Consider the following 20817-nt stretch of genomic DNA (forward strand, 5'->3'; position numbering starts at 1 on the left):
TTCGGACATTAAGTCATTTGGATGTTTGTCTATGGAAACTGGAGGACAAAATCTCCTTGATCTGTGCTCACTGGTCACTGGTCACTGAAGTCGCCATATTCAAATCATTTTTCCCAGGGCTGACAAGTTACTAAATTTTTCCATTCTAGTCAAATAGATGATGTGCCAATTGATTAATTAAACTAATCACATCAATTTGGGCTAAGAAATGACACCCCAAAAGATCATGTAAAGTCATTATTGTGTTAAATGAGAAAAGCATTGAATAGACATAAAAGTAGATTTAAAAAAAATATTTTGATTCAACAGAATTTATCACAAACACACACACACTATACAGCAATGTGTCCATAAGATTGTTTTCATAAGCTGCATCTGAATTTAGGTATATTTACACAGACTGTGCAGAGATGGCATGCATTTGAACTGTAACTAGAACTGCATAAATACTGCTATGTGGGTTTAAAATGGCATTAATGGCTTTTAAAACAATGAACATTCAAATATATATATAAAAAAAATTAAGAAATGAATTTATACTCTAGACTCTTTATGAAATTAAAGCCACCAGTCTTAATTAGTGAGTCACCGAACCATTCATTTAACTGATTTGTTCAAACAACAGGAAGAATTGACAATAAAGCAGACTTTGACTTTGACTTTGTACAAAAATTTGGATTCATTCAGTAACACATCACTGGCATCTTTTGAGCAGAGTTGTGACTTTGTTCATAACTATTTTCTTTAGGCAAAAACAGGCGATACTGACAATATTGTGTCTAATATGTAACAATATTATCTTATTGTTTATTGAACATGTATGAATCAGTATCACATTTGCAATTGTGCAGATATTTGGGAAAAACAGCACTCTGATATCACTAAACTATATAATAATTATGATGTAAGACAAAAAAACATCAAAAGCTAATTTTTGCCCTCATTTCTTGAATTTTAGGCTCATATAACTGCACTCTGAGAGGCTTTATCATGCAGTCGGTGTTCATCAGTAGCTGCATCAGTGTCTGGATGAGGAGAATATGTTAAATGCCTTAATCATTTTAACACATTATTTTTCCATAATTAATCACACCAAATTATTATTATTATTATTATTTTTACATAAAAACAGTTTGAAAAGACTGTATAAATCATTCTAATTAGGAAATCTCTGGGAAACTCTAACTGTGCACTAATGGGCTCGTGTGTGTCACATCCCTGCTTCCCTTCACTTCCCCAATGCTGTTTTTCTGCATTTTCCTGACTTGACTGAATTTAAACAATAAGTAAATAAGTCTCTCCTCCTCCTCCATCCGAGTGTGGCTGCAGGAATGAGTCTGTCACAACGACAGCTGAATTACTGAAAGAGTGTTTTCAAGCCCAGATGTGACACAGAGCCTCAAACCAGTCAAACACAGAGCAGAGAGAGGAGGAGGATGAGGAAGAGGAGGAAGAGTCAGGCACGGCTCAGATCAAATAGGGATCTTTGTGCAAGCGTTGAGAGGAATAGCGAACAGCTGAAAGAGACAAATACGGAATGAGAGATAGGGAGTGGGGGTTTATGAGCTGAGAAACACAGGAAGTGAATATGGGAGCGGTAATGTCCCCAGCAGCAGCTCATTACAGCACAGAGAGGAAGTCTAATAACGTCTGGAGGATATGAGGAGCCCGAGGAGTCACAAACACACACCTGATAGGAGCTCCTTTAGCCTGGGCAGGTTTCAGCAGGACGGTGATGGTAGTGGCCGTCTCGTTCAGGGATGCCTCCGACCCATCATACTCCTCTAGAGTAGGCGCTACAAAGACATGGAAAGAGTGAAAGTGTCACAGTTTTTCCCTTAATAAAGTGTTGGGGAAGCTTCCCTGAAACTGTGCTTTGTCGAGATGCAAGCTATTCACAATCTAAAGTAGCTGAGCTACAGCCTGCTAGCCTTCTGCAAAACAAGTCTGCACAAAAACAATGAGCATCTCAATATGCCTGACAGTATGAAATACATTTACACCGTCTCAACTCTCAACTCAACTCAAACTTTATTTATAGAGCACTTTCAACACCACAAGTGCTGTACAGAGAAGGATAAAAGAGAAAAAAGAGAGAGAGAAAAAGCATAAAAGCAATGCAGACATAAGATTTACAAACTAAAATAAGCAAATTGAACTTGATTGCAGTAATAGAAATGTTCATTACAACAATTTTTAATTTTTTTTTTGCTACAAAAAATGAAGATGTAAAACGATGCTAGGGCACATGAGTGACAAATTATGTTATGGATTATTTTTATTTTTCAACTTTCATCTTAGTTTTAGTTTTAATTTGTTTTGTGCTTTTGTCATTTTTATTAGTTTTTAAAGATCTGCTTATTAAAGATTTATTTTTGTTGTCTTTGCCTTTTATCAGGCTAGGACAGTGTTGTAGGACATCAAATTAACCAATCTGGATGGATCAGACAAGCACTAGTACTTAGTACAACGAAGCAAGTAAGTACATAAATAGTGTATTGGCAAGAATCTGGCGATACGATGCGTATCACGATACAGGGGGTGCGATACGATATATTGCGATACTGTAAGCAAGGCGATATATTGGGATATTTCTTATTTTAGGAATAGGGATATATATATATTTAGGAAAGCTGTCATTAAGAACACACCACCACATGCAAACCTTAGCAAAGAATAAATAAAAAAAATAGTTTAACCAGAACACACTGCAGAACACACTGGGATCTGCATTAGTAATAATCAGTCTCTATAACATTCAACATTACTGAAGCACTTTTTGTGCAGTACGAGTAAAGGGGGAAATATTCAAGTGCTTGCACGATTCTTTAGTTAAATGCATGTATAAAATGTATTTTATAAAAAGATAAAAATATATATTTATAGACTCTACTTTAAAGTTTCACAGTATAAGTTTACAATTGTGACATACAATGCCATAACATTTGATCTGAACTAAAAATGACATCTGCTTTATATCAATGAAAAATAAAGTGCTTGCAGGATTCCTAAAGAAAACAAAACAAGTGTAAAACAATCAAATAAATACAGATGCTAAACATTCTCAGAACTTTTCAACTTTGATTTCACAGGTTTTTCAGTTTGTGTTTATGTTCCGCGTGGAATCGCCGAGACCACAACCCGCCGCCCGCCGCGCAAAGGCTCTTCAACACGGGACACGACAAGCCGCAGAACCGAGGTTGCGCTCGCGCCACGGTCCCAGGGCGGACAATACCACAAAAGCCCAAATCGTGCCACACTTCAGCTTTGTACACCGAAACGAGAACTGGAACAATTCTCCATTACTGGCAGGCAGCGAACTATATTACCGCTAACATTAGTGGAGTGCCCTGATGCTAGTATTTCCTGTCACTGTTTAAGTTCAGAGATGAAGACTGATATCTAGCGGTCGGGATATGAACTCAAAACCAAACAACTGCCATGAATCTTGTATGATTTCTTTCTTTTTTTTTTTTAATATCGATATTCTGTTTTGGAGAATCGATACAGTATCGCCAAACAAAATATCGCGATACTTGCGTGTATCGATATTTTCTTACACCCCTATAAATAAACGGATAAATAAAAAGAGGGGAAAAAACACCTAATTCCACTCTATGTGAATAAGCAATACTGAAGTCGATTTATCTTCCTCTTCTTTTTCAAAAGCTTTTTTTTTGTGCTCAGCCCTGCATGTTTTGTTATCTCCACCTACACTCTCAACAAATCTGAAGTGATGGATTTCTGAAATGCTAGGAAATCATATTTCCCCTGATCATGCCTGTATTACATCTCAGAGCGGTGAAGTATGCAATAGTGTCAGAAAGCCTGAGGGACAGGTGATGAGGTTACGTTCTTCATCGCTCATTAGCAAAGCACAGAAAGGAGCTTTAACATCCAATCCAGCTGATTGTGCTGAATGCAGCCTGTGATTAAATTAGGAGCAAATTAAACAAACAAGGGCTTAATTTTCTTTCTAAAAACATAATTTCCTTTTACTTTAATTGGTTGACCAGAAACAGCAAGAGCGGACTTCAATCGATCAAAAGTTATTCAAATACACACTGATTACACAACAAAATATTCTCAAAGTATCGTTCAAAAGTTTAGGGTCAGTATTTATTTTTTGGGGGGAGGGGGTGAATACTGATGAGCACTGATGCATTAAAGAAGATAAAAAAACAAAACAATACTGTAATGTTGCAAAATATTTCAATTTCAAATAGAATCATGAAGAAGCATGAGGATTCAGTTTTCTGTCACCTTTTCCCACACCAACAGATACTCTCAGTCATAGTCCTGGCATAATGTAGTAAGATCAGATTTGATGTAACACGAGCTCGAGCATACCTGATATGTTGGTGGTGACGTTGAGTGTGGTTGGGGGTCCGTATCCCTTGCTGGTACTGGCCCGGATCAGGAATTGGTAGGTGGTTCCTGGATGCAGCTGTGTGAAGTTGTGACGCGACGTGTTCCACGGTAAAGTCACCAGAACAGCTGGCTGCAGCAACGGCACTGACGGGTCGAACGAATGCACACTACTGTACCTGATCTGGAGACAGCAGACACCCAGAAAACAAGACAACATTGCTAAAACATCAATTTCTCATTCAAATGCATTTAATATATATATATGATGGCTCCTTTATTTTCAAACGTCAATGTACAAACGGTGCAAAAGAGTGTGTGCTTTTAATACATGAGCCTTCAGGTTTGCACACAAGCACTCAAATCTGACACAGTGGAATTGGAACGAGACACTCGCAGCATTACCTCATACTGGGTTATAATGCCGTTGGGCTCCAGAGGCTCTTTCCACTGCAGTGAGATCTTATCCTCTGACGGAGTTGCTCTCACAAACTGCCTGGGAACCGGACCGGGCACTACAGCACAAACAGACACGGACGAGGAGAGAAACGAACACTCAACAAGCACTAAAAGCAAGCAGAACAGGGAGAGAATAACACTGGCTGGTCTTATCGAGAGCTTTACCTCAGTGGAAAATCTACCGCTGGATTTTTAGCTAGAAACGGATATGTTTATGATGAATGGTGATGATACCAATATATGAGGAGAAAGGCTGATGGGCAAAAAGAGGCTGATATGCAGCACCAGGGGCGTCACTAGATCCTTTTTACTAGTGCGTGAGCTGTGCCCCAATAAAACATTATCTGACAATGAAGAGTACTGTAAAACCCTGATAATATTTCAGCAATCATGTCATGCGTGTTTGTTTTTTTAGCTGTTAGAAGCTAGTGATTCACAAGTGACTCAATATTGATATAACTGGTCAAATCAGTCTGTAAAAACGGTCTGAATCTGTTCATGATTCAGTTTGATTCATTCGAACAGTTCACTCACGGATTGAATCATTTGCAACGGTTTCTTACACTGAAATAAATAGTTATGGGATACTTTATAAGACAAAAAAAAAAGAAAAGAAAAGAAAGAAGGATGAGGTGGATATTCAGCTATCCATTGATGCTTAAAACGACTTTATACCGCAGGTAAAGACAATTTATATCCATAACAGTATCTGAAAGAAAAGAGTATAAATATGGGGGAAATGTTGAGAACAGTAGCAGTGTGTCTGGAAAACCTGATTCTCATGATCCCTAAAACCTTCTGATGCAAAAAACCATGAGTCAGATTAGTTTTGATGATACATTCAAATTGTGCCTACATGTCAATTTCTTTGCATAATATTAAATGTGGGCACAACATTAATTCTGTACCTGACTGTGATACTGCGCACGTTCGCTATAAATCATTCTGCGGGATAAAAAGGCCATCAACACAACACAAAAGAAATGGGCAGGAATGATGGTACTCTGGTAGGAGTGTGTCATCTCATCAAAACAAGAAAAAGTTAGCTTCAAAAGTCATTTGCATATGCGCAGATGAAAACAAACAGTGTTGCTGTTAGTGGCGCACACCTAAACCTGGCTTTGCCGGCATTCAGCCTGTGGAGCTGCTGACGGTGGCCTTTATTGTGCAGCGGCGCTATTCACATCAAGACGCCTGACAAAAAAAGTTGTGCAAGCGATGTGCATGTCCCAGATGTGTCAAGAAATCACAGCAGCATCTTCACAGCATCTAACCCACTTATGACTGTCAGGTGCGCTCGTGTTCGATTGTTCAATATATTCCTGCCTTTATCCTTATTTGAATTATTTGCCTCACTCATCTCATCTTCTGAATAAAAAATGTTATATTTATACATTCTTGACACGTCTTGATCTGTTTCTCCATGAGAGAGATGCTACACAAAGAGGCTTTAACTGTCAGTGTAATCATGTAAACATTTTAAATGGGCCAATGCTGCACTTTTGGATATATCGTCAGTCACCTGATCTTACAACACTTCAGCAGATCTGTGTGTTTCTGGGTGAGATGTGAGATCTATACTACAGTATATGGATAACACCTGAAACAAACAGGGACTTTAATGTCATCGCATTCTAAACACATAGACATTAATATGAAGTTGGTCCCACTTTAGCAGCTATAATAGCTTCCACTCTTCTGGGAAGGCTTTCTGCAAGATTTTGAAGTGTATAACTTAGTAAAAAGTAATATATTTAGAACACATTTATTTCATACTAAGTATAGTTAAAATATTTACTGACAGATAACTTGAGACTTACTGATATAAAAATTATAATTAAACTTTATTTAGCTTACTACTTGTGCACAATGCACATTTCTAAATATTAAGTCTAAAATGTGGTTTAATGTCACTTTTGATGAGAATTGTATGATCTTTAAATAATATCAGTCTTTGAATGCAAAATATTTAAAGCGTACTTGCAATAGTTCCACTTTAGCACAATCAAATATACTAAGCATATTGTTAATTGGACTTCAGCACTATTTCCGCACAATTAAAGTGCATTACGTGCAAAATTAGTTGTTCCAATTTAGCAGACTTTAAGTATACTAAAAGTACAATTGTAGGGCATTTTATTAAGTACATAAATATGAAAATTTATTTTCAGCATACTTAGCATGAAATTAATGTATTTCAAATACATTTAAGTATATTTATTTTTCACTTGGGTAGCACTGTCCAAAATGTCTTGGTAAGAAACTGGAAGTAAGCGGCCTAGCCAAACCCCTATAAAACAGCCCCATACCATTATAATGCCTCCTCCAACACACTTTACTCGCCATCAGACTGCCAAGCACAGAACAGGTTTCCACTGCTTCAGTGTCCAGTGTCTGCATGCTTTACTAAACTCCATCCCATGCTTGGCATTGTACTGGTGATGGGAGGCTTGCATGCAGCTGCTCAGCCGTGGAAACCCATTCCATGAAGCTCCCACCGCATGGTTTTTATGCTGATATTAATGCCAGTGGAAGTGTGGAGATCCTTAGCTCTGGAATCAGCAGAGTACACACCAAGCTCCTCAGCACCCGGTGAGCCGCTCTTTGTGGCTGAGTTGCTGCTGCTAAATGCTTAAAATTTCCAATAATACTTACAGCATGGAATATCTATCAGGTATGACGTTTCGTGAACTGATTTATTGCAAAGGTGGCACAGTACTAAGATTGAATTCACTGAGCTCTTCAGAAAGACCCATTGTTTTTCACAGATGTGTGCAAATGTAGACTGTATTGCTAGTTGCTTGATTTAATACACTTGTGGCAATGAGTCTGAATGAAACACATGAATTCAATAATTAAGAGGTGTATATGGACTTTTTTGTGTATATGGACACTGGCTGGACAGCCTTATGGTGGGATTATGGATTCTGTACATCTGGATCCAGGAACACTATTATTTTCAAATTCAACATGGATTCATGACTCTCAATGACTACGTTTACATGGGCATCAGTAATCTCATTATTTACCTTTTTCAGAATAATACAATATTATGATTAAGGTGTTTACATCAGTTGCTTTTAGAATATTCCTTTCATTTTCCCACATACCCACACGACGCAATCCAATGTCGTCTTCATTATGGTGCCATATAGAGTTGTGGGTGTTTCATTAAAGCAATAAGCGCCGTGAAGCTGTGGTTTACAGTGAATTTATAACAGCTAAGGGGCGTTGCTTTGGAACAACGCGGGGCGGAGTTATGAATTCACTGTAAACCACGGCTTCACGGGGCTCATTGCTTTTATAAAATGGTTATTCCATATACGTAGTAAGGTTTCACTAAATAAAACAAATTAAATAAAGTGTAATAATTTTAATAGAAACATTATTCTTCCGCCAAAAAATGTAGTTCCTCAGAAATGGTTGGAGTTCCAACAAAGTGGTTGCCGAGCAACACACAAATTGTAGAGTCAATCAGAATCAAAGACTGGAACTATCCGTTTTATAATTTTAATTTTACGAAAGCTTCAAGTGCAATTAATTATTTGTCATGCTATATCTGTCCCTGCAGCACAGAAGCAGTCATGAGTAGCACAGGTATATTTGTAGCAATAGCCAACAATACATTGTATGGATCAAAATTATACATTTCTCTTTTATGACAAAAATCATTAGGATATTAAGTAAAGATCATGTAGCATTAAGATATTTTGTAAATTTCCTACTGTAAATATATCAAAACTTCATTTTTGATTAGTAATATGCATTGCTAAGAACTTCATTTGAACAACTTTAAAGGAGATTTTCTCAATATTTAGATTTTTTTGCTCCCTCAGATTCCAGATTTTCAAATACTTGTATCTCAGACAAATATTGTCCTATCATAACAAACCATACATCAATGGAAAGATTATTTATTCATATCTCAATTTTGAAAAGTTGACCCTTATGACTGGTTTTGTAGTCCAGGGTCACATATGTGCAAACACTAAAATGCGACTAAAATTGGAATACTCCATATGTCTTCATTCGATTTATGTTTACTTCGAGTATGACTTTAGCTGGATTAAGGTAATCAAAAATCTCTGTATACATGGTAGATTCTTAACCAGAGTGCTGTCTTAATCGTGTTAAAATCAGAATATTGTTGTCCATGTAAACGTACTGATTGTCATTGGCTGTCATCTGCCACTGGAAGCCCTGAGCAGAAGTGTGTTCTACCAAACACAGGCCCTATTCATCTCACCATGTCACTCAAGCATTGGTCTGTTCAAATAGCAGAAGTCACCAATACAATCTGAGATCTGTTTCTATTGCCAAACTGGCACTAGACGTTTGGTTTCGCTGCCCCTCCAATCAATGATCTTGATGGCTCACCTCAGTATGGAGGAAAGCAAGAGAGGGCAAAATGATTTCATGTCAGTCTCCCTTATGCCTGAGCACTTATCTGTGGACTGACATCGTGCTGAGAAACTCAACTAGCCACAACGAGTCCAGAGCCACGTCACACTCTTGATGTTATCATATAGTGAGAATCAGTGATCGTCTGTGTAATAAAACGGAATGACGCAGGGAAAAAGTATTGAACACATGAAGAAAGGGAGGTGCAAAAAGGCATGGAAAGCCAAGACACCAGCAGAAATCTATCAGTAATGAGAAAGCAATCCTGCTTTCCAGGATGATGAAGATGAAACAAGGGTGACAATGATCCCAAACACAGCCAAGGAAACTCTCGATTGGCTTCAGAGAAAGAAAATAAAGCTGCTAGAACGGCCAGCCAATCACCAGACTTGAATCCAATAGAAAATAAGAACTAAAGGTCAGAGTTCATAGAAGAGGCCACAGAGCCTTCAAGATTTGAAGACAAAATCAAACTGGACCAATGCATGCCACTAGTTTCTCCTACAGGAGGCGTCTTGAAGCTGTCATCACCAACAAACACTTGTACAAAGTATTAAATACATTTCAGTAGTTCAATACTTTTTTCCTGTGTCATTCCATTTTATTACACATAACTTAATTTCTGAACTTGTTTGTTTTATTTTCTTTGTATGCATGGATTGCTTGGGTTGTTACTGACATCTGGTGAAAAGTTCATATCAACAGCACCTTTAGAAATATATTTACAGAGAAAAATGGTGACGTGTTCAATACTTATTTTACCTGCTATATATCTTTAACATGCATTCATTTGTATTCTATAAAATGTGTCAATTCTAAAATGTAATTATTTAAATTTTAATAATAATTATTTGAATGAATTATTTGAATCTACGGATACTCATAAGTAATACTGTTGTGGTCAGAAAGGGTGTGCTACAGTCTCATACCATCCTCTTCCGTCTGGATCACGGTCTCGTCGCTCTCTTTGCGTCCCTCCGGGTTGGTGAGGATCATCTTCAGGCTGACGTTGGTGTTGGGCGGCAGGTTGCCCACCACGTGTCGGGGGGCTTTGGGGTCCATCTCCAGGCAGTCGGCTTTGCTCTGGTTGGTTTTGTGGTAGTGGTAGCAGATGGTGACGTTGAAGGTATGGCAGCGGGTGATGTTGTAGCCCAGCGACTCCCAGTCCACAGCGATGAAGCGTGCCTGCGTCTCTGCAATCTTCAGACTCTTGGGGGTCCGCATGGGTTCTGAGAGAGAAGACGAGAGACGGGTTACACTAGCAGACACTATTCACACTCGGCGGGACTCTAAAACACGTTCACATATCAGGAGAAGAACTACATGTAATTTTCTGATTCACAAATACAACTCACGCAATGCAATGCAATTCAGAAGTCGTCACCCTCCTGGAGGCAAATAAAAGCATGTTGATGTGATACAGACACATTCTTTATTTTTGTTTTTTATTTGTCCCACAATTGCTTGCAATATTAGCTAATCTCACTCCTCTTTTTGTTATGACTTTTATGATTTTTTTCCGGCATCTCAGAAATCTGAATGCCAGTTGTGGACATTTCATGACATTTTATTTGATCAAACAGGCCAGCAAGTTTTAATGCCACCCAAACCATTTAAACGATCTAATTGCATGTTATAGATCACATAAACGAGTCATTCATGTTCATGTTTAATTTTTTCACCTTTCATTTTTGAACTCAAAATGCCATGTCTAAATCTTCTCTCTGCTTACCCTAGTAACACAAGTAATATATTTAAAATACATTTATTTCATATTAAGTATAGTTCAAATCTATTAACATTTACTGACGTATCGCTGGAGACTTACTAATATTAAATTATAATTTAACTTTATTTGGAGTATAACATTGTGCACAATGTACATTTATTAATATTAAGCCTAAATGTGTTTTAATGTCCCTATTGATGAGGATTTTATGATCTTTGGTTAATATCGGTCTTTAAATGCAAGATATTTAAAGTGTACCTGAAGTATACTTGCAATAGTTCCACTTTAGCACAATCAAATATACTTCAGCATATCTTTAGTTGGACTTCAGCACTACCTTCCCCACAATTAAAGTGCATCAATCACCAAATTAGTTGTTCCAGTTTACGAGTCAAACATCAGTTCCAGTGGTGTAGATGGTGTGACGAGTCGGCTGCCTCCCCCCTTATCATCATCACCACCCCGTCCCGTATTCGCCGCCCTTCACCAGGCTACTGACATAATGTTTCATTTCATTTATATGCTGATGATACCCAGTTGTTTACTTAGTGTAAATAGCATCTATCACTAAGAAAATATGCTATTTTAACTGAGTGTAAATATGCTTTATTGCAAATAGCCACTGCCTTATTTTTTACTAGGGTATGTTTGCAGGTTTTCTCCAATCATTTAGTTACTCTTAAACGCCAACTATTTCTTACCATCGACTTCAATCTCATATTCAGATCTGCCTGCATCCAATCAACAACCAATGCATCTGTTTTACTCAGATGCACGTCACAATACAGAGAAGATCGGACACTATTTCAGTTTCATAACAACAACGGCTTAAAACGGTTGAAAAATGTATCTTTCTGATGTTTAAATGAAAAAAGGTTGAAGTGAAAAGCGAGAGTGAACTGGTTTGAGGGGCGCGAGAGAGACGGTAAGTGCTGTGAAAGCAAATGAGGCACCTGTGGACCAGATAAAGGCTCCTTCACACACACACACACACACACACACACACACACACACACACACACACACACACACACACACACACACAGATGCATCTCTAAACTAGCCAATGCATCAGAGAGAGAGAGAGGTTTCTTATAATGCCTCCCCATAATGCATCAGTGCAGCACTCTAAGATGGCTTGTAATTACTGTAACAGAGTAGTTCACCTGTGCCAAACACTTCATCAGTGTCATTACTGCACAAACACACACAATGCATCATGCAACACACATGTAGCGGTGAATGCATGTGGGTGAACGCTTCTCTCTGGGATGAAATACAGAGTGTTTTCTACATCGGTGGTTGGTTATGAGATGTAGCAGATTGTTGCTTATGACTGAATGTTTAGTATGCTTTGACCCTAACATTAATCTTTGACTTAACTTTAACTCTAACTAAACTGTAACCTTCGTGTACAGTCATAAATCAGCAAACCTCTCAATAAAGTCCAGCCTCTGTTTGACCTGAGAGTCAGGCAGGACTGAGCTGGGGTGTGTGAGGTCAGAGACCAGATGTCAAAACACTATAGTACTGAGCTGTTGATACACATGGAAGCACACACACGAGCCCACTGTAGCTTTTCTGTCACAGTAACTATGTATTTTCATGCAGTTTGCTTCAAATGTCTTAAGCATTAAACCAGATGTGCTATGAATCAGATAACAGAACATGTCTGCTATTGTGCCCCTTGTGGCAACTCTGAGAGTATAATGCATATTTTACATTACACTGCATTGGGAAAAAAATCTCTGAATGTAACAACTGAAATCATTCTCTAAGCTAGAAGCTATATGCATCCACATGTTTGTGTAGAGTATATTTTCTACTTTGTATTTGTATTTATTCACATAGCAAAGCAGCTTTACAGAATGTCATACTGTTATGCATTAGTACTTGCTACATGAGTGCTCAAATCAATAAACAACATAACATCAAATACCGATAGAAGTTTACATTTTATATTAAAATATTTAAAATATTACATTCTTATTAATATTAAGATATGCATTTAATTATTTTATAAAATTGTATACAATTCTATATGAGTATACGTTTTACAAGGATAAAACAGCATGCAGTGATACAACAGACGCAGAAATGAGTTGAAATGGTCAATTACTTTGTGGCGTTTACCAGTAATTATATACACACGAATGCCATTGCTGACCAATCACAGTCAACTGTTCTAGAAAGCCATGTAAACATGAAAAACAATGCAAGTAGGACATAAAATGAAAGCCAGTGACAGGTGAGAGAACATGATACAAGAAGAGAAAACTCTGGGGAAGAACAGAAGCAGAAATCCAGATCAGCGGGTGGCATGTGAACTGAGACATGCTGAGGGCAGAAGACTAAATGAAATGGAGCAAAGAAGTACACACTCTCAGTACATGTAGTGCAGCCTGGGTGGTGGAGATACGCACACACACACACACACACACACACACACACACACACACACACACACACACACTCACTCACTCACACTCACACACACACACACACACACACACACACACACACACACTAGCTCAGGAGGCCATGTGCATGCAGTCTAATTAAAACGAGACGCTCTGAATACAGATGAGGAACTTGTTAACACAGAACAGTGATTGGCTGTTTGCTCTGAGCTTATTAATAACAAAGCCTTTCCCATCATCCCTTTGGGTGACACTTTCTCTCTGACTCATGATTGTCATGAATGTTCAGGAAAGCAAAGAAAACAAGACTCTGGCCTGATAATAGAATGTATGCAAAAGCGGTTTCTGTTCTGTTATTATAGCTGGTGCACTGTCAGGATGAGGAAGACCTGTATCATTAGGCAGATTTAGTGTCAATGTCCAAAAGCAAGAACTCAAGATGTGTTTCTACATATACAAACCAAACAAACACAAACACAGGAGTCCAAAAACGAGCTTTCAAAGCTTCAACTTCCTTTCATTTGATACTCTCAACAACAGCTCATCAAATCACTGCTGAGAAGCCATTTCAAACAAAAGGTGTTTTTATGTGACATGTAATTGGGATTCTAGGTGTCCAGTAAGGCTAGTGAAACGAGTTATCAGCCAGTAATCTCAACAAATGTGTGTGTTGGATCAGACTCTGCTGTAGACCATATGAACAACTAAACTTGCACATTTTGAAAGACAATACGAAACACCTCTACATGTGTGCAAAGGAAGGGAGTAGGAGAATGTGTTTAGAAAGCAGTAATTAATTTTAATAGCACCTGTTGTCTTTTTTTTAATTCAGCCTTTGTTCATTTGTTTTTCTCCATTGAAAACAAAGACAACATAAATGCTGCCAAAGTGAACTTTATTATTTAGCCCCAATTTGCATCAGCAGAAAGTGTCTTTTACACATTCTTCCTAAATATTCTCAGGTAAATTTGCCCTTCTAATTGGACTATTCTCTCGTCCCCTACTGTTGTATTGAGTGATTCAGTAACCTGATGCAAAAGCTAGTGCTTTCTGTTTTTAGCACAATGATAAACTACATTTGAAGTCATTTGTTTAGACTTTAGTTTGGGGACCAGATCTCATAACTCAAATTATTAACTATGACTTTCAAACTCCTAATTTGCTGCTTATTAATAGTTAGTGCGTTAATATGTGTTTTATAAGTACTAATAAACAGCCATATACTAATAATATACATGCTAATAAGCAACATTTATTTCAAAATCAACAGGTTCATCAGTGAAAGAACCAACTCGTGACATCATCTCACTTAAAGGGGTCATATGATGTGATTTTATTTCCTTTTCTTTAGTGTGTTGTGTAGCTGTTTGTGCATGGATAAGATCTGCAGAGTTACAAAGCTCAAAGTCTCCCGCAAAAGGATTTATTCTATCTAAAAGAGACAGCTGATCCAGATCCATTCAAACACACCCCCACATGTCTACGTCACGATGTGGAAATATTTGCGTAATGCCGCCCAAATATTCACGCAAAGAAAGGCGGCGTGGTTTCAGTAACCGCAGTAGTGTTGATGCAGCCATGTCAGGGAGACGCTGTGTGTTTTTAGGCGAAGGCAAAAGCACTTTATTTGACCTTCTGAAAGTAGATGCATTTAGGAATCACTGGTTAAGATTTGTTTACAACAGAACAGCACAACCCAAATGTTCAGATTCGTGCAATGCATTTTATGGACGACAGTTTCGTGAACCTAGCTTTCACGAAAGCTAAAAGGGTAGACATTGCTCTGACAATCTGGTGCTTCTGAATCAGCGACTGTAAGTATGTTTTGTTATTAGTTCAAGTATTTGCTATTGATAGTTTTCACGTGAGGTCACACCCTTATAGGAACGCCCCCCTGGAGGGCAAAATGAAGCTTTGCTCCACTGATTGCCGGTTATTTTTACGCAGTTTGCTTTCAGTAGTAATGTAGTAAAACGCAGATATTAAATTTCAGTAAACACCTTATTGATGATGTATATTTTGTACAGGGAAGTAGATGAAGCCAGAATATAAATGCAATGTGCAAAGTTTCACATTAAATGTTTCATATTCCGGCCTCATCTGCTTGCCTGTGTAAACTAGGCATCATTAATATAGACAATACTACAGTTTTAAATACATTAAGGCACTTTAAGTGTTTTATAATGTTTTGTCGCACTGTTTAATGATTGAAATATTGTTGCGGCTTGCATTTTGTTCACATACCTTTGTTTTATTCTTTTGAGAGGTGATCTAAATATTTGCGGCTGTGAAACAGATGGAAAATTGACACGCTTCTGCAGCAGTTCTATGGATGTTTTGTCCTCCAGGTCTTCGAGCTGGTCACGTGACTGAAAGCTATGAATTGACTATTCAAATGCAGAGTTTTGCACAGTTTAGAGTAGTGGTCGGCAACAGGCGGCCCGCGGGCCAAAAGTGGCCTGCCAGCAATAATATCTGGAGCGGTGTTTCTGATATCAGTGAGCGGGAGCGGAGTGATTATTAAATGCTCGGAGCGCGGAGGGGAAATTGTTGACGCTCCACTCCGCTCACATACTCTGATCACACAAATGCGGCTTTTTGTTAATGACTGTTGCAGGATTTTACACAGAGTAACAGCTCACTACCAGTTACAAAATACACTGTGTAACAGTCAGTCACAATCAATTCTGGTAGCATTTTTCATCAATTAATTTCTTACATTATCCTTTGACTATGTTCTGGCCCGCCATCTAGTGGTGAAGAATTTTTTGGCCCGATGCCAAACTTGCCATAACGTGTCGTGTGTGGGTGTGTGTGTGTGAGTTTGTGTGTGTGTGAGTTTGTGTGTGAGTGTGTGTGTGTGTGTGTGTGTGTGTGTGTGTGTGTGTGAGTTTGTGTGTGTGTGTGTGTGTGTGTGTGTGTGTGTGTGTGTGTGTGAGTGTGTGTGTGTGTGTGTGTGTGTGTGTGTGAGTGTGTGTGTGTGTGTGTGAGGGGAACAGGGTCACATCACAGCGGAGTGTACAGCCGTCAGAAATCATAGCACGTCAGCTGTCTTAAGCGTTAGAGAGAGGCGGGGCATAGAGGACCTACAATAATTTACAGTATTTGAAAAATAATGTGTTTTTTGAACATTAACGCATGTTAACATATTCTGTTACACCAAATCCACAAAATAATGATCTTTAATAATAGCATCATATGACCCCTTTAAAGAACATCAACAGATACACCCCCCCCACCATGAAAAAGTGCAGCTGTGGTTAAGTAACTGCTGTCGCGAGGTCAACTGCTGTCGCGAGGTCAACTAATAGATATTTCTGATAGTAATAGTCTTGAAATGTATTGTTGAAGATGTCCGATTTGTTACTAAGCTTTGATGGCTGTAGGTGTGATGAATTTAGAAAAACAATTTATCTCAGACAGTCTGTTACTCGCACGCTAAAAAGTCTGGAAATTCATTTGATTGTATTTTATGCCAGGCTTCTGGCATCTGAATGTGAGAAAGAGACAGGCAGCCAGACAGAAAAGACTCCCCGAGGTTTTCATTTGGAGCTGTGCCACCGGTGACCCTGCAGGATGACAAAAACATTTGTCAGGACTTACTTACGCCGGCCCCTCATTGCCTCCGCCTCAGAGCGGAGGTCAGACGCAATAGAGGAAGAGAGCGGCGGGAGACACCTGTTGACCTCTCCATTCTCCCTCACACATCTAATAACAGCCCTCGTCCTCTCATTCTCTCAACGCCGCTCACCTCCCTCGCAGCCAACACGCTTATTCAGAAATAATGGATGAAAACACAATCAGAGCGAAGGAGGAACAAGACTGAAGAAGCTAAATGTAATAAAGCTAAAGACGTGTCTCTAGGGCTGATTCCGCTCAAAACAAGTCATCATGTAAGTATCAGTCATCGCAGGGAGGGTTTGTACATCTTGTCAGAAACATATCGTATCCTTCTCTGCTGAATCACAGACAAAACCAACACTTAAAATACAAAACACAGAGAATGCAATCACACACACACACACACACACACACATCACACACAGCGCTCATTAAAATACACTCATTATTCTCCAATCTTCTGCTAATTCTAATGTTTTTTCTTCTTCTGTCTGCTCTGCTGATCTTTTCTGCTGATTAAATGTATGTATCTACAGCTGTGATTGTATTAGATGAAGACAAACACTCTCCAATCGATCGGCCGCTCGCACAAGCACCAATCCTGATGTTTATTCTATTAAATGAGATTTTTTCATCAGGATTACAGCAGCCGTACACTGTACATACAGAATCCTAATAAAGCAATAAAGCGTGAGAGGCTGCAGCGGGCGGCACGACCCCGGTCTGATGTCATGCTAAGAGCCGGTTTATTTCATGGATTTGCTTTCATTATTTCTGCTGTAAATTCCACCCCACAGTGTTTTAGATATAAAAGGAATCATGTGGTAATGTCTACTTTTTATATTTACATTTTTAAGTAAAATGCAGAAAAATGAAAGATGCTTCATCTCATTTGATTATTTTTTTTGGAACATGATGGACATAAACTAAAAGACCAGATTCACAAACAATTATTCTGCCATTCAGTCTCCTTGTAATGGTTTACAGCGATTGAATTAGATTTGATCTGATGTTTTATATCTCAAATGTGGCTGCGAATGCAATGCAGAATCTAAATCAGGAGTTTTATAAAACTACTTCAGCAAGTCGGTCAGTGTTGTGTAAGTTACTGTAAAAAAGTAATGAATTACTAGCTACTGATTACATATTCAACCGTGTAATTAGATAACTGTACTAATACTCTCTCAAACAAGTATTGTATTACTTATTACTTTCTAAATCCCATGCCAACCTCGACCAGCTGACCAATACAAGAACAGACATGAAACTGCTCTCTCAATTCTTTCAAATAAATATTACATTACATTAAAGGACACCTATTATGCAAAAATCACTTTTATAAGGTGTTTGAACACAGTTGTGTGGCCGCAGTGTGTGAAAACAACCAGCCTATAATGTTAAAACACCACCCACTCATTTTTTTATAAAACCAATAAATCATGAACAGAACCAGCAGTTTCAGATTCTCCCTCTGTTCACGTCACCGAGGGGAAAAAGTCCTGCCCATTTGTGACGCTCTCTGCTCTATTAGCATAAACACAGCCCTGAGTGAGAAGCTGTGGTCCGCCTCCACCATTACTGTTTATTTGCTGTAGCTGCTGGAGATATGTACACAGTCAGCGCCAAAGAGGCATTGCAAGTGTTGTGTTTTGGGATACGAACATAGGAGTCTCCATAGACTCCCTCCATCTGAGCTGCTGAGGACACTGTGGTCAAGTTTCATTGTCTAAGGAAATGTTTCCGCAAAAAATCGGTAAAGTCCCCAATACGTGTAGGGATCAATACCAAAGATTCGTGCGCAAACGTCTGCTCCAGACAAAGTAAGTATCACACGTTTGTTTTCCACATTGCCTTTCTGAAAGAGCTTCTTGGCACTCTGTAAGGCTAATGATGCTTAAGCTACCATCGTCTCTGCCTGTTTTCACTGATGCTGCCTTCAGGAATGATCGTGAATAATGTGGTGGTTAAAAGCTGCATATGAAACAATGTGAGTCGATCACGTGAGTTTATAATCACGAGTGGGTCTTATAAAGTTTGTGATAGCATGCCATGCACCATGAGACCAGCTATGTTGTTATTTTTATCCCGCCATGCTCCCAGTCTGTGTAATTCATAAACACAAACTTATTATGCACCGCATAATCAGATGACAGACTTTGAAACAGAGTATGTTTTCTGTAAAGATATCAGGCTTGTACTAATAGGGGTATGTTTATTTTTAAAGGCTAGCACTGCTAATGACTTGAGCTCTTGAAGCTCCGCCCTCTCCTCCGGGAGCAACAGCTCATTTGCATTTAAAGCAACATACTCAAAATCAGCGCGTTTGGGCTCATACCCTAAAAGTGGCAGTTTTAACAAGCTATAAAAATTATCTTTGGGGTATTTTCAGCGAAAATTTCACATATACGCTCTGGGGACATCACAGACTTATTTTACATCTTGTAAAAAGGGGCATAATAGGTCCCCTTTAAAACAAACATTTTAACATTAGATGTTACATTTTGATGATGAATTTGATATATAATTGTCTAATCTGTATTGTACTTAATGCACTTACATTACAGAAGTAACTAAAGTAACTGTAACTAAAAAGATACATTTTTACTTTACTTTTCAAGAGAAAAGTCATTATATTATGGTAATTAATTACTTAGCAATGCTTTACGCCCAACACTGATGTCAGTTACTAAATGACCCATGTTTCTCTTCTTGTTATGTGTACACAACAGCCCATCAGTGATTTGCAGCATATTCACACTCTAAAAACTTTCCAAAACGGAGGAGAAGAGAGCATCTCGTGGCTCTTAGAAAGCTCTCGATGGCAATCCTACGATTGTGGATCTCTTAAACAACGCGACCGTCGCCGTGGCAATAAGGAGATGTCACTCACTGTCGAGTAAAACCCACAAGAGAGGAAATTTATATGCATCCAATTCACACCCACGACCCGTGATCAATTCAGCCTGGCTGGAAAAAGCGTGAATTTAAGTGGTGAGCTGAAGGCTGATAGATCCCTGACATCCTCCATCAGTTTAAATGTCAAGCAAGCAATAAAACGTAGTGGTGAACAGCAATGAATTGCTCTGATTTGGCACGGCCCATCAAACCCAGAACCACACACTCTCGCACACACAGATAACATTTTTTCTTGCCAACAATTGCCAGCCTCCCTCTTCCTGTCTCTCTGAGCCGGGATCAATATGAGTGGAGAGCTGCATTAAGTTGCTAGATTAAAGCATTACTCCTCTGTAATAAAGCTTTATTGATCAGCCACTCCATGATCAAATCCGAGCACACTTCCCTCAGACTCGTCCACACCTCACACCGGCCGCGATCTCCGCACTTCGCAGGAAGTAGCGGAGGTTTTGGACGGTGTCTCAAAACACACACTTCCTGTCTGTCCTACACACTGGAAGAAAATAGCAAGCTGTGTTAATATGGAGGAATTTTCTGAATCTTCTCCGTATTTTCAATCAAGCATTTTAGGGTTAAAAGAAATGTATGTAATTTAATGGATGAAGTCCTGGCAGAAAATGACTAGCACCTTTTCCATTTTTTCTTCATCTTACGCCTGTCTCAAATGAGTAATAAATTGATAATTATTCAGTGGAGACTTGGAAACTTTGGTGACTCATGAAAACTGGCTATGAAATTGAATCTACATCATTTCATTAAAAAATGGGGTAATGCAATTTTAATCATTTATTGTTTATAAGTTGATTATTACTTTAATTACCCAAATTATATATTTATATAAAAAATTAAATTAAATAAATATCACTATAATACTACTGAACTGTAAAATACAAATACAAATTG

The 20817-nt window shown here is 38.5% G+C and overlaps 1 protein-coding gene across 4 annotated transcripts in view; it reads right to left on the bottom strand.

Annotated features, from left to right (window-relative positions):
• The window catches only part of LOC306880534 (receptor-type tyrosine-protein phosphatase kappa), a 222949-nt gene that overhangs the window by 49628 nt on the left and 152504 nt on the right, over window positions 1-20817 (bottom strand). For all 4 annotated transcript variants that reach the window (XM_079434105.1, XM_079434103.1, XM_079434104.1 and 1 more), the window contains 4 exons: window positions 10158-10457; window positions 4774-4883; window positions 4351-4552; window positions 1691-1796 (listed from right to left, as the gene is read on the bottom strand). In XM_079434105.1, the coding sequence (XP_079290231.1) occupies window positions 1691-1796; window positions 4351-4552; window positions 4774-4883; window positions 10158-10457 (718 nt within the window). The remainder of the gene's footprint in view (window positions 1-1690; window positions 1797-4350; window positions 4553-4773; window positions 4884-10157; window positions 10458-20817) is intronic.

This window comes from Barbus barbus (assembly GCF_936440315.1).
Source record: "Barbus barbus genome assembly, chromosome: 14".
NCBI classification, from domain to species: Eukaryota; Metazoa; Chordata; class Actinopteri; order Cypriniformes; family Cyprinidae; genus Barbus; species Barbus barbus.